The sequence below is a fragment of the Lytechinus pictus genome, chromosome 9 (genome assembly GCF_037042905.1).
Source record: "Lytechinus pictus isolate F3 Inbred chromosome 9, Lp3.0, whole genome shotgun sequence".
In the NCBI taxonomy this organism is placed as follows: domain Eukaryota; kingdom Metazoa; phylum Echinodermata; class Echinoidea; order Temnopleuroida; family Toxopneustidae; genus Lytechinus; species Lytechinus pictus.
Genome location: NC_087253.1, coordinates 22624611 through 22640700, shown reverse-complemented (window position 1 = coordinate 22640700; position 16090 = coordinate 22624611). Strand labels below are relative to the sequence as shown.

General features: G+C 36.2%; 1 protein-coding gene across 1 annotated transcript; it reads left to right on the top strand.

Annotated features, from left to right (window-relative positions):
- Positions 1-221: 221 nt before the first annotated feature.
- Positions 222-14735, top strand: LOC135155535 (ankyrin repeat and SAM domain-containing protein 1A-like). The gene is made up of 3 exons (XM_064104940.1): positions 222-376; positions 5882-5956; positions 10753-14735. The coding sequence occupies exons 1-3, from the start codon at positions 233-235 to the stop codon at positions 10981-10983; spliced, it is 450 nt and encodes a 149-aa protein (XP_063961010.1). The 5' UTR covers positions 222-232; the 3' UTR covers positions 10984-14735.
- Positions 14736-16090: the final 1355 nt, after the last annotated feature.

Sequence of the window (16090 nt, the reverse complement as noted above, 5' to 3'; positions counted from 1 at the left end):
AGCTGTTCTTCCAGCAGGGACTGCATGTTCAGTGTAAGTTTATTATTACCCTTTTGCAAGCACCTGACAAAAGAGGCATAAGGTCCCATTATTAAAGTCTTTGTTATGACTATAAAGCCAGGGATTGAACCCACAATCTCCTGTTCATGGGGTGGGTACTCTACCACTTGGCCACCATGCCTGGTTAGTTGATGAGCTGTATTTATGATTTATTTTCAGAGATGCGGTCCAAATGCTGCTCAAGTTTGATGCTTCACCGACAGTGCCTGACAACAGAGGGAGCAATCCCCTTCATCTTGCGGCGTGGACCGGTAACGTCGAGATCGTTCAAACTCTTCTCACTGTCGGCGTCAGTAAGGACCAAGTCAATGAACAGGTAATAAGAGGAGAGCAAGAAAAAGAAATAAAAAGATAAATGAGTAGAAAAAAATCTCTCTGCTTTCTTATTTAGATATGGCTGCTATATCAGGCAACACTACACAACATCGGTGAAAATCTGTTACAATTGAGCAGCATAGTTTGTGACATGTATGAATCCATCCATGTTTCAGAGCTCAAAGTTTCAACAATTACATGTACAGCAGGAAATAATTTCAATTGTAATTTTCTATGGAAATTTTTTTTTCAAATTTTAATTAATGTTTTTATCCAGATACCAAGAAAATAATCGATTTTCTCTGCGTTCAAATGCATGTACATATTGATGTTAATAGAAATCAAGGGACACCACTCCAGCTTGTTGATTTCGCTCAGAAAATATGCCACAGGTCATGGGATCATGTTCATGTGCATTTCAGATATTCAAAGAGATCTTGTTCTCTGGTCTATTTTGAGGCTGATGGTGAAAGATATGTAGGGGAACGGAAGGGGATACCTGGCACATCACTCCTTTAGAGTAATACTGGTGGTATGTCTTACCATGGACCTGTGCAGTAGGTCCATGGTCTTACCATGTACTTGCAGGTTGTTCACATGTATCTGTACTTTAATGTCATGGTGCCAAGATTTTCCACCAGGATTTTATTTTTATTAAACTTGGCCCTTAATATGCAAAGTCCATTGTTTCATCTTTGATTAGGCCTGATTAAATCATTAACAGTACAAGAAGTCATTCATTTGGCCATTCATTCATTTCTTTGTTTGTTCATTCATTCATTCATTCTTTCATCCATCCATCCATCCATCCTTCCATCCAATCATTTACGTACTCACTCACTCCCGCACTCCCTCATTCACTCACGCATGCATTCACTCACTCATTCATGCACCCACTCACGCACCCATTCACTGACCCACCCTCCCACTCACTCACTCACTCAACCACTCACTTTTAACCCACTCACTCACTCCCTCATTCCTTCATGCACCCACCCACTCACTTACGCACCCACTCACTCACCTACTCAACCACTCACTCTTCATTCACTCAATCACTCAATAAAACATCCACTCAGTCACTCATTCACACACCCATTTACTCACTTCCTCACTCACCCACTCACTCACTCCCTCATTCACTCATTCCTTGATGGACCCACTCACTTGTGCACCCACTCACTCACTCACTCATTCCCTCATTCAATCATGCACCACTCATGCACCCACTCACACACCCACTCACTCACTCATTCTTCATTCACTCACTCAATAAACACCCACTCTTTCACACACCCTCTCACTCACTCACTTATTCTCATCCATCCATCCATCCATCCATTCAATCGATTCATCCCATTATTCATGACTATAATATCCTCCCATATGTAAATCACTGTTGATGATGAAACCAAAAACAGAGATGAAGTTCAGGTTTTCCCTGTGGTTCAACACATACAATAAATTTTCAAGACATATTTCCTGTCCCTAATGTGTAGTTTGAAAGGTTTTTATTCCTCCCATCTTTCAATATTATCACTGCTGCAAAGTGGCATCTATGTTTATTTTTCTTGCCATCTGAGACCTTCCAAAGCTGAACCCAGAAAGAAACGGGGCATTGTGCTTTGAAAAAGTCGGTTCCCCATTTTCATACTTCTTCCATGAATTCACCTTGTTCGGTTCCGCTCTTGTTCAAGAGGGGGAAGGTCTTTTCTCATAGCCGCAACAAACATACATGAGGGAGAATAACATAAGTCACATTATTCTCCTATCCCGATACCCGAGCTACATTTTCTGATTTTGTTATCAATCAGAAATGCTTTTTACATTTTTCCTGTCTATGTTTATTTATTTATTTATTCATGCATGTTCACAATGTACAATGTAAAAGAATACACAGATAATATACAAATATATATAAAAGTAAACACAAGCAAATAATGAACATACAAAGGTGTTGCAACATAAGCTAAAAGCTTGACTGGTTGAAGCACCTTTAAACTGGTTTTGCATCCAAGAAAACAAAAATGTAAGAATAAGGAAGAGAGGAAAGAAAGAGAAGAATATGAATGTGATAGACTGTTATGAATGTAATTTCAGACAACGGCAATTGAATGAACACAACTTTGGTTTGAAGAACATGTAGATCATTATTGTTTTTGCATTGTCTTTTATGCATTCTAGTGTTTAAAAATGTAGCTTGAACCCCAAGTATTGATGCAGAGAGACACACACGTATGCAGATTCAGAGAGAGAGAGAGAGACAGAGGTATGAGAGGAATAGAAAGAGGGGGAGAGAGAGAGAAGGAAACAGAGAGGGAAGAAAAGAGGGAAGGTGAGGGGAAAAGAGAGGGGAATATTCTCAAGACTCCAAACTTCCCAGACAACCACAAGATTTATGCTAAGCCAACTGGAAAGTCTACCCTTACCACATTCAATATCAAATATCTTCAAAACAGACCCTTCTTTCTAACCCAAATCAAATGTACGGACAAGCAAAGAGTTCATACATGTATGGTGGTTTTTTCTTTAAAGGGGAATCCAACCCAAATAAAAACTTGATTTTATAAGGAAAAGAAAAATCAGACAAGTTGATAGGTGAAAGTTTGAACAATATTGGACAAACAACAAGAAAGTTATGAATTTTTAAATGTTGTAAATATTGGTAATCACTATACCCATGGAGACTTCAAATTGGCCGCATGTGGGATGTCATAGTGATGTAAGGCAAGGACTACTATTCCATGTACTCCAATACATATTATGGCTAAAATGTCGGTTTTTCCCAAAAGTTTTATTTCAAATTAAATTTTTCTTTCATGAGGACATAAAACAATATACTACCTGGGATATATTTAGATTACTGTCCCAGGGGAATGGGTACTTAGGAGAAAACCACAAATCCCTGATAATAAAGTACATGGCCTATGGGAAAGTTGTCCTTGCCCCTTGTCATAATTTACTTACTCAGTTGCCAATTTGAAATCTACATAGTATTTGTGATCTCAATTTTAAAGCAGCTATAACTTTCTTATTGCTTGTCAGATTGCTTTCAAACTTTCACCATTCTGTTTAATTTATTTTCTCCTTCCCAACACAAAATTTTATGGCCAAGGCTGGATTCCCCTTTAATAGATGTTTCTCCAGGATATGGGCATCAAAAAAAGAGAAAAGAGTATGATAAATGGGGGGGGGGGGGAAATAGTTACATACCATGCAACATTTATATAGCGCTTAATACAAAGCGTTGCATACTATTACTCTGGCTGTAGCACAGCTACCCTGATCAGACACTCAAGTATTCAAGAAATTCCTAATGGGTACTCATTTACTACACCTGGGTGGAGAGTGGCAAATGTAGATAAACAACTTGCCAAAAGACGTGAGTGCTGTGGTGGGATTTGAACTCCGGACCTTGTGGTTCAAAGTCCGGAGACTTATCCACTAAACCACAACACCTACAATATCAATAACTGTACACTCTCAAAATGTTTTCTGCATTTCTTTTTTTCTTTAATGTGAGTATAGCCACCGAGATTGAAGTTTCAACACATCTTTTTTACATGTATTTAACCACCAGGGTTGTAGTTTAAAGGTCTTGATAAAATACGGTTGAAACTTGATAAACGTCATGAGAGTTTCATTTAATAAAATAACCAATAAGTCCATGATTTGGGTCAAATGTGAAGGGGCACAATTTTTGTCCTTTTCTTGGGCATCAATATCCCTTATAGACAATTGCATGATCATGACTGTATCCCTTCCTATCAAATGTGAACAGAGACTCTTGTGTGGTTTACAAGTGGTTTTATAATGGAAGGAAACACTTTGTGGGTTTAGATGTAATTATTTTACAAAAAACAGATACAGTCTTTTATCAAAGGATGCATTCAATTCAATTCAATTCAATTATTTTATTTTGCACTTTCAATTTCATATTTACAATTATGATACAATTAACATAGTAACATATAATCACATTTGAAGTACATACAAAAATTGACAACATTATAAAATTACAATAGACAATTATCAAATCGAAATATAAATAATTGAAAGGGATGGAGGGCCAACTGAAAAGCAGAGCTTGTATAATGTAGGCCCCCCTAATATAGTTATTACATGTTTATAGCAACTGAATTGCTCTTTTGTAAAAAAAGAAAAAAAAAACAAAAAAAAAAACAATATTTACATTATGTGATATATACATTATAATACAAATCATATGCATCATATTAAAAAAAATATATGAATTAATCATTCATAGTGTATACAAATTATTAAAGGATTCCTACTTAGCACTGAAGGCTTAATTTGTAATTGATGAATTAAATTTTTAGTAATAATTCAGGAGAAATGATTTAAGTTTTTTTTTACATTTGTATAGAATTGCATTGTTTTATATCAATTTGTTGGGTGATAAAGGTAAATAATAAGTTCTTCATGTTTCTCCAACAATACCACAACTTGGGTAACATGGTAACTGCTGTGTGATGCCTGCAGAGAATAATGAGATCATTACAATTCAAGACAACAATATGTAGTGAATATGTAAATGTACATGTACTACAACATTGCATTTACAAAATTTTATTTGTAGGCCTACATGTACATGTATGGATTTGATTGTGATTCAACACGTTATTAAATCAAGATAGGATGTGGTTAGTGGCCATATGAGCTCTTGATATGTATGTATCCAATTTGACTTACTAGATCTAAAAGGCTTTAGGTGTTTTGGAAAGGTTTAAAAGAAAATCAAATTATTTGGGTAGTCACTTATCTGGATTTAGTCTTAATTCATGAAATTGACAGTCGTTTTATTATTGTTTTGTTGCTTCTTATTTTTAATAAAGAAAAAATTGATATTTGAAATTGAAAATAGTTTTAACATATGGTTAAAAAAAAAACCCCAATCAGTATATTTCAAATTCATTGAAGGTACATGTATCTCTGCAAACAATGAAATACTGAGCCAATATTATTTTTAAAACGTTCTTGTTAAAACCTGATTTGACATTGGCTTTTGCAATGTGGTCATTCAATATTAGAATTCTTTTGAATTCTATACTAGTACTTGAACATGTATAAATATAGCACTATGAAAGTGGGAAAGAGGTATTAAAGGTAGGCCTACCTTAATGAGTGGAGTAGGCCTACCTTAATGAGTGGAGTTGAAGTTACAGTTGTTACATTTTCTTCTCAGGAAAAGAAAAGAAATTTCAACCTCCAAACAGAGGGTCGTGGGTTCGAATCCCAGCCATGGCGTAATTTCCTTCAGCAAGAAACTGATCCACAATGTGCTGCACTCAACCTAGGTGAGGTAAATGGGTACCGGTAGGAAGTAATTCCTTAAGAAGCTGTGTGCGCTATGAACGCCTAGCTTAGCCGGGTAATATAGGAGCGCCTTGAACACCTAACAAGGTGGATATGTGCGTAATATAAATATCCTATATTATTATTATTATTAATCAATTTGTATTATTTTTGTTTTATCTATTTTCAGAATAATTATTGGGACACGCCTCTTCATTTTGCTGCCCAGTACGGTCACACTGATGTGGTGTCTATTTTATTAGAGGTAAGAATTTATTGCTAAGACCAAAGTATAGTATCATAATAATAAAACAAATTATTATACATACATGTACTTCGGTTTGGAGGATATAGCGTTATACATTTGATAAAGTTTTGGTATATGTACACCTTTAAAAATCCCTGAAAATGTACATTGATTATTTAGCCGGGTAATAATAATAGCAGGGCCAGCTGGGAGAACAGTTTTCGGAACTGAAGTGGCTACCCTGGGTAAATTTAGCGTTATTATTATTATTATTTTAAAAACTGACTGTAAGTACATCTTTGAAAAACCTTTGTTGCATTTTGATGATTTTTGGTTGTCTTTGTCTTGAATTTCATTTGATTCATTTGGCTGAATCGGAAATTACTCACACTCCAAGTACTGTTCAATTTTCACTCGTTTTGCCTTACATATCATATTAAACTACATGATACTTTTTTACATTTCTTTTAATAATCAAAATTATTATGAAATCGAAGAAAGAAATAATTTGAATGATTTGATATCAACACTAGGAATTCATAACTATCACCTTCATGTACATGTAACTTGTGATCTTACCTTTGCCACTGTCCATGTTAGATAAAAGTCTTTCGCATATAACTAAGTGTAAGTCACATAACCTTACGCTGTGAAAGATTTAGTGTTAAAACTAACACCAGTTATTTAACACCGCAAATTGAACACCTGAGTTTTTAAATAACTGGTGTGGTCGTCTTTTTACACTGGTTAACACCGCATATTTTATTGTGTACATTGTGCGGTAAGTTAATTTCATATTCTTTACTTCCTTGTCATTTATCTTTGAATCCCACATATCAAACAAACAAAAGCTTTCAAGGTATATGCATTGTTCATGGAGTTTCAATTTTGAAAGGACTACATTCATGAAGTTGTTCTTTCTAGTTTCAAGGCTTAGCACATGTACAACATTATAATGGTCATTAAAGGTTAATTATTCTCAAGTACATTGTTGTTATCAGTGTTAAAACAGCCTTCTCTTCACCTTGGCACTAATGCAGTATGTCAGGTATGTTAAAGAGAGTAGTAACTGAAGTGTTCGATGCAGTGCAAACAAGCTTTGTTGCAAGAAGGACGTTACCGAAGTGCCATGGCTACATGTATGTAATTAAAGCTTGATGAAAGAATGGGGTACATGTAAAGTGCTAATGAGCTTGTTGCAAGAAGGACGTTAGTGACGTTTTGTTTGCTGCACAGTGCTGTGACATGTTGCAGAGCTGCTGCAATATAGTGTATACAAAATCCTGAATCTCCTTTTTGATCAATCAATAAATACAGATTTAAGGAAAACAATGTTAACATGTAGGCCTGCCTATATTTACAGAGAATTGTAAGACTGATCATGCCTCGTTGTGTTACAGGGCATTCATTATTTATTCTTCATGCCTGTAGTGCAAAGCATTGCAATCACTCTATTATTTGTGAAACAGATTTGAAAATGGAAGCCATGTTCACTTGCTGATGCAGCTCCCATAGCCAAAGGACTTTCAATCATAATCAGAACGTAATGACTCCCATTAAATTAGCAAGATATGTATGGCATCTGAACTTTGTCAAGAATTCATTAGCACTTGGTGACGTAACAGTTTTGTTTAGGATAGCATAGGGAGAGGCAATGGATGAATGAATATTGGGGCCGGGGGGACAGGGGCTTGGGCTGGAGAGGGAGAGGGAGAAGGGGAGGTGGAGGGGGAAAATGGAGGGAAAGAGGGGAGGAAGAGGCAATAAGGGCAATACAGATAGAGGAAGGGAAGGAAAGGGGAAGAGGAGGAGGAGAGGAGAAGTGGAGGAGAAAGGGAAGGAAATTGGGAGGAACAGAGGGGAGGGGAGGAACGGGAGGAAGGGGAGAGAGTGAAAAAAGAAAGAGGAATGGAAGCTAGAAGGGGGAGGGAAGGGGCAAGGAAAGGGGAGGGCAGGGGATGAAAGGGGGAGGGGAAGGGGGAATGATGGATAGAGAAAAGGAAGTACAGTTAAAATCAAATGAAATCATTTCTGATATTATAAAACACACAAGGCAGTGAGCCTTGGTGGATTCACAATATGGTGCGCCATTTATCAGTTGCAGCGAACAGGCTGAAATTCGCAATGCATCATGGGAAAAAGTCGACATCTGTTGCGAGTACTAGTACAGAAGTGAATGCATCAATGCGATCATTCAGCGCTGGCCGACGCAGCTCGACCGGGGTAAGCTGTTTACTAGGGTCCAGGAGGTAGGAGAGAAATTTGCCTGCATATTTCTTTGCGCAATTTAGACCGTTTTTGGTGAATTCTTGCCATATGGTTTTCATTTTTGAAGCACTAGCACTGTGCGCTGCCTGCGCGCGACGTCAACCCCAAAGTTAGAAATTTGGCCTGTTTGCTGCAACCGATAGATGGCGCACCATATTGTGAATCCATTGAATTAAAAACTTGCTTTAAAACATTTAAAGCAAATAATTGAACTGAGAACTCGACTCTATATCCCAATTGAATTATTACAAAAGATTAAAGAAGTTAGTTTGGGAAAATTTGTACAATATGTATGAATGCCCTATTCTTGCTGACAGGGGTTACTGTACTGTTATAGGAAATATTAAAGGACTAGGCTATAGATACATTGTTTATCCCTTTAATACTGAATCACATTGAAGCAGTGTATAATTTTTATATAAATTAAAAATCACAAATAATATTGTCTACTTTATTTGCAAATGGTATTGATTTGATTTGAGATAATGTATGTAGGACTACATACATGTATGTACGGTATTTTGGCAATGAAATGGGAATAGACAGTCAACCCATGCTGTAGTGCACTGTATACCCTGACACATACATGTAGCCTTGAATAGTGTATTGTTGAATGCATAACAATGCAGAGTGAATTACAGAGATTAGTGCGTGATTTTGATTGATCTCTTTGCTGTATTGATTGCGAAGTAAACAATCCAATGGTAAACAAGTGCTTTGTAAACTGTACTCTAGTATGTTTTTCAGACTTTATACAGTGTCTTAACCCTGGTTTAATTTCCAGCAAGTCTGGCCACTTGCTAGAAACAGTCTGGCCACTCGCTGGAAATGGTCTGGCCACTCGCTGGAAACAGTCTGGCCACTATTACATACATCCTTTTAACCCATACGTCCTATTTGTTTTGGTTGAAAAGTCTTTCTTGATAACCCCACATTAATTGCTTTATAAATGCATCTTTTTTTTTCTAAAAATAAAATCCAACAAATCCAAAATAACTCAATTTCATCATTAAAGTAGAATAAATGCAGATAGACTCCAGTGCTGATGGACTCTGATAAGTGACCACCCAAACAATTGGATTTTTCTTGAGATCTTGCCCCCCAAACCCAAAAGCCTTTTAGATTTAGGGCAATTCCATAAAATGAATCAACCTTTTTGTACATCCAACCCCCATTTTTTTCAAATCCTATTTCACTTCATAAACTGACCAAGTCATGATCCTTTGAGAACATTACAGACTGTCAAAAGAACCAGAAATCAGAGACAGAAAATTTAATGAAGGTCCCATATATAGGGGGTCGGACGTACATATTTTATGGAATTGCCCTTTAGTAAATCTTTTGTATTCAACTTAAATCAAGAGCTCCTAAGGCCACTAACCACAACCAATCTGGATTCAAATTCCTGTAATTTAAAGTGTATAATTACAATCAAATACATAGGGGAAGGCGGGGTTAGTTGAGCATAGGGGCAAGTTGAGCCACCGCCCCCAGGCCAATAATGAATTAGTTAGACATTATGGTGGTGTCATGTATTGATGACCCATTACATAACCCTTAACCCCACCACATTGTTTTCAACTTTGAAACAAAAAGTACTTTTTCAGAGGGAAAAATACAAATTTCAGCCAAAAAAGTAAAAAAGGGTGTGAAATAGATAAGTGTTTTTTACACACACACTTCTTCACATATAATAAAGCATATGAACAACATTGTCAGTCCAGGTATGGATCTTCATTCTTGTCACAGTTTTTTACATGATGGATACATAAGAAATGTGTGGATGCAAAATTATCGCATTAAGTTCGGACTGGGGTAAGTTGAGCCAGCAAACATGGGGCAAGTTGAGCCATGGTAATTCTTATGGTAATGTAAATGAAAACACAATCAAACCTTAAAAAGCCATCGATATGCAGGCAGAAAAGAGCAAATTCACATGACACTTCTTTTACTTTTAGAGAATGTTAGTATTTTTAGAGAATTAGCAAGTGAAAAGACTTTAAATAAAAAATTGACATGCTGGTTCTTCCCGCATACATTTTGTACATAGTTTTTGTGGCTCAACTTACCCTCGAAGGTGGCACAACTTACCCCACAGATGGGGCAAGTTGTGCCACTTGACATCGTTTTTTTCAAAGGTCACAACGACTTTCAGTGTGGGGGTAGAAAGTTGAATATAGGTGAAAAAAGATTTCCCAATAATCATATTTAAAGGCAAGGTACTTATTTCTACAATATTATTAGTCATATCAATTCTATCATGCAAAATGCAAAAAGTGTCACAACTTACCCCGCCTTCCCCTACATATCAAATGTTTAAATGCAATTTTGGATTCCCTTTTTGCATAATGTGTGTTTTCCTCAATATCTATATGCATACATGTATAAACGCTAAACTTGAATACACGTACATGTACAGGTGTACAGTGTATATATTTTCTGATAATCTACATGTAATATCATTCACTGGATTGAATCCCCTTAGCCCCACCTATATTTATTTTTGTTTTGTTCTGATGTGTGTTATTGTATGTTTTTGTGTACAGAATGGGGCTGACCCTACACTATGCAATCGTAAGGAAGAGGGTCCCTTAGATCTAGCTGCCCAGTACGGCCGCCAGGACACCGTCCAGTTACTGGTCAGACTCAGGCCGGACCTTCTTGCCAAGATTCCCGACTCCCGGTCATTGCTTCACCTTGCAGCTAAGAACGGTCATCATCGGATCGTCAAGCTATTACTGGATGCTGGTTGTGACATAAATAAAACGGTAATATAAAGTTTGTGACATGATATTCCACTTTTAATATGTATATATAGTTCATCTTGGTGTAAAGTTGAGTTGAATAAAAGCAAAATGCAAAGAACTTATTAAAAGAAATTGGCTAATGAAGCCAGGTTTAAAAGGTGAAAATCCATTTAACAATCTTGACTATTTAAGGTTTTTATTTTGTGTATGTCATGTACGAGCACTTTGCCTTTATGTAATCCTCAAAGTCCCATTTTTTAATAGTGCATGTTGACTGAAACATTTGACTCTTTTGAAGTACAAAAACAACATGATTAATGACTTATAAAAATACCAGTGTTTTCTTTCTTTAATGTTCATTAGAAAATGGCATTTTATTGTATTTACATCACATAAGATTTAACAGAGGAGCTGCCTGCTAGTGACATCACAAAATTAGAATTTTGAAAATCCATTGCTATGTAATATTTTCCCAAACCCCAAACATAGCTTGATTTTATAAAAGTTGGAAAGTGAGATTGTTCATGCTATTAAAAAGCCCTTGATCTATCCCTTTAATTATAAAAGCTCATGTTCATTGCTAAGCAGGAAGCGCTGTTAGCAAGGAAGCCCCGCGTCGAGGACATGATGTATGTGTCTTGCTGCCGAATATGCAACGTCCTCTAGGACTCGTCTCCCAATATAGCGCATGGACAGGAATAAGAATGTTATGATCCTGGGATTATTGTTCAGAGGCCATGTAGAAACGCTACGATAAGTCATTTGGCCAAGTTGTGAACTCATCGGGCTGTTTCCTAAATTTGTAGAGTTACGCGCTGTTCCGTAAAGAGTTTCAGATGACTCTAAGTACACCGGAACTGATGCTAAATGAGACTCTTGGTCACTTAAATTCTCATTAACTAACTATTCAAAAGACGAAGAAATGTGATCAATAGAGATAGAATTATAGCTAAAAACCATTATTTTCAACTCATTATAATAGCCAAATTATGAACCAAGCAAGCTGTTTCTAAAGTTCGTTTTTGAGTTCCGTATGAATTTTCAAACATTTGGTGTTAACTGAAATTCCTGGCCACTTTAATTCTACCCAACTAAAATTATGATCCATTGAAAATAAAATTATAGTGAATAATTATTATTTTCAACTTATTTTGCCAAATTGCAAACTCTGCAGGCTGTTGTGTAAAGTTCTGCATGACTTTACAAACACTGGTGCTAATACCTTGGTCACATTTGCTCTACGGCGGCCATACGACGAGTCGAAAACAGTCTTTTTAACATTTATGTACCAGCTACAAATAGCTGGTTTGAGATAAAAATGAATGAAACGGCTGTTTTCGACTCGCCGTAGAGCAAATGTGACTGAGGTATAAATGAGCCTCTTGGCTGCTTGAATTCTTATCAACTATTAAAAAGATTTACAAAAAGTATGGTCTATGGACATGGAATTGTTTATAGTACCCCCCAGTATTTTCAACTCATTATGCCAAATTATGAACTCAGCAGGCTGTAAAGTGGAACATGTTCTTTGGTGCTAACTGAAATTCTTTGTCACCTTAATTCTTTCCAACCATATTTATTATGCAGGGTCATTCTCAGAAAAATGCTACAATTGATGGGGGAAAAAATCGTAAAAATTAAGTCTACAGAATGGGTTGAAAAATAGATATTGTGAAAGTACCATGTATGAGAAAGTGGCAACAGAAAAGGGGCAAGTCGCTGTTGCGTCAATTTGAAGTACTGACCGGATTAACTCGAGCACTGTATATCAATGTTACGGAGGTTAATCGTTTGCATTGCTCACTTATGTTACTCAATTAAATCACTTTTGAAATGATTAAATAGAAATGCGCACCATTTAGATTCAGTGTGGTATCAACAATTTTATTTACTGAAGCCAAAATGTTTGCAAGATAGAAAAAATATTCAATATTGTTTTTCAGAAGCAGGATTTTACCAAATAACATTTAACTAAAAGTACCATAAAAAATATTGCAATCTTTCGTTCAGTTTATTGTTCATAATTTGAATGAGGCAACCTTAAAATAACTTTCATCTATAACCTGAGATCCTAAGCAATGCATGACCTATGCTGGGAATCCAAAGATAGTTTACCATTAAATCCTCTCGATGGCATTTAACCATGTCAACCTTCGTTACGGAAGTTAAAATCAAGTTACAAATTGCAATACTTATTTTGTTAGCTTAAGAACATCCATATTCTCTTGGCTTGCTTCGCGAACGAAGATTTATAAAGGCAGTCCACGTCGACTGCAGGCACGCATGTGACTCACAAGGCCGATACGTGATAGACAGGCCCGGCCACAGCGGCCGCAGTCAAAAGTCACGTTTGGTGTGGCTGCTGAGGCTTCGCGATTCTTTCTGCGGCGACGTTTCTCCCTCAGGTGATCTTTTCGGGATTCCTCGAAAGAAGAGGCAGCCTGATGGACTATATGTCGCCAGCTAGCACGGTCAGCAGCCAGAGTAGACCACTGGCAATGATCGATATGGCATGTACCGAGGGACTTCTTCAGGATGTCCTTGAAGCGTTTCTTTGGAGCCCCTCTGTCACGATTGCCAGTAGAAAGTTCGCCGTACAGGGCTATCTTGGGCAGGCGATGGTCTTCCATTCTTGAGATGTGTCCTGCCCAACGGAGCTGAGTCTTCAGCAGCAGCAGCTGAACATCCATATTAATGTATTGGTATAACATTTTTCATTTATTTATTGAAGATGAATGTGGAACGCATTGCTTAATTTTCCCATCCCCCCCCCATTTTTTTTAAATGTTAAAAACAGAACAGGAAAAGGACAACTGTCATTTTTGTTGTCGTTCTTGTTCACAGTTGGAATGAGAAAACCGAATAATCGGGCCACAAAATTGTAGTTCATCTTAAAAGTTTCTGGCCCTAAGTAATCATAAGCAAGATCCTAAGCAATGCATGACCAATTCTGGTAATCCCAGGATACTTTACCATCAAATCCTCAAGTGACATTTACCCTTATCAATCTTCGTTACGGAAGTTAAATTAAGTTACAAATTGTAGTATTTATTTGTTAGCTTAGGAAAATCCATATTTAGGTATTCGTATAACCTTTTTCAATAAATAAAGATAAATGTGGAACGCATAGCTTAATTTGCTACCCCTCCCCCAAAAAAGAAAATGTGAAAAACATAACAGGAAACGGAAACTGTAATTTTATTGTCGTTCTTGTTCAAAGTTGGAATGAGAAAACTGAATAACCGGGCCACAGAATTGCAGTTCATCTATAATTTTCTGGCAATAAACAAAATATAGCAATCGCAGTCCCGTAACCAGGATGAGTTCTCTGGGTTACGAGGAATCCCGCCGCTTGCCAAAAGCCAAAATAAAGATAGAAAAAAAAGAAGAAAAAACATTAAAAAAAGGACATGGGGAAATGAATAATAAAAAAGTAAGGTGAATGAAACATAAGGCTAAAAATTCACAAATACATAAATTATTAACGGAATCTATATGATCTAATCGCGATTTATTTTTATTATTTTGTTTCATCGAGATACACAATTACGCATCCTGTTCGTGATTTAAAAAAATGACGAATAGCCAAAATGTTTGATTATCGAAGTACGTATTTTATTTATAAATTCCAACAAACCGTGAGTGTTTAAAATACCCCTTTCCATGTTTTCATGTCAGTAGGCTTATATCGATTATTTCAACGCTTTTCATGCGCAGTAAAGGGGTCAACCAGGCTGAAAATATGATCTGAACAGATAATAATCAGACAAACAAAATACTGCAAAATCGAAAATCAAAATCGAACAAGGAATAACGAAGTTATGGCATTTTAAAGATTTGCATTATTTTAGTGACACAGTTTGGTCTATGCATATCTTCATGAATATTAAGAGTTGATTGATGGTGTACATACATGTACGTGTAATCCCCACTTGTTCTTATGTATCATATTGCATGAAATTATTTTTTATTCAATTTATATCCTCTTTATTTGAAAGTGTGCTTAAATGTCTGGTTTTCATATTGGAATGACACATATTTTCAGCTCGCGCTTCGCACACACTGCGCATTATTTCCTTAGCAAGACATCCATCCTTTTTATGATTACAAAAAGTTAGTAGAATGTCCCGTCTTGGGGACTAAACCTCAAAAAGCGCGCGTTTTACCTTTGCAATAATTGTTTATTGGATATATCTTGTTCTCAAATTAAAACGTCAAAAAATTATTGTTTTCAGATCCAAAAAAATCAGTCGTGTCAATAGAGATACCCATTATTGTAATTGGTACAAAGAGTGTTTAGAATGTCAAGCTTTCAGTCAGAATACGAAAAAAATCAGCTAGCACTTTGAACTCGCATTAATAGTTTATTCAGATAACATCCTGATCATTTTTACAAAAAATGCTAGAATTTCAAGTTTTCAGGTTAAACTATACACAAGTTTTAGCTCGCGCTTTGCGCTCACATTTTTGATCGATGATACATTAATCCTCCTCATGAGTCATTGCAAACAGTTTTTCTTTCTCTTTAAGCTTATTTTTTCTCCTTCCCATCCTCTACACCATTTCTGCCGACTTCAGCATTAGACAAAGCCATGTCACCTGTTCTGGAACTAGAATCGTACTGTCAATCTCAGCAAAGTACAGCAGAGAAGTGTATTAACTTCCGTAACAGTAATTGTTACGGAAGTTAATGCGCTTTATATAGCAAAGGAAGTTAGAAATTTTAAGTTCTAAAGAAGATGCCAATATTCAAAATTTGTAGTATGAATCATTTAAAATTCCAAAAACATTAAATATCATATTTAATTCTCGGGAAATTGTTTTCGCTGGCAATTTTCCCTCTTTTCAAAGTGATGTTGAAAATAAGGTGTGTAATAATAATTTGACAATGATGAATAGCTATGATTTTTATGGGTACCTAGGTGGAGGGTACCTTATATGATTTATATCTGTATGATCCAGAGTGATTAAGTAAAGCACAAATTTGTAGCATATTCAAGAAAAAAAGTTACGGAAGTTAATGCGTTACGGAAGTTAATGTCTTTATGCTTTATGGTCCAACGTGGTCCTTATTTAGCAGCCCTAACTTTGAAAATTGTATTTATCATGAAAGGTGTCTCTTATCCTATATAATACT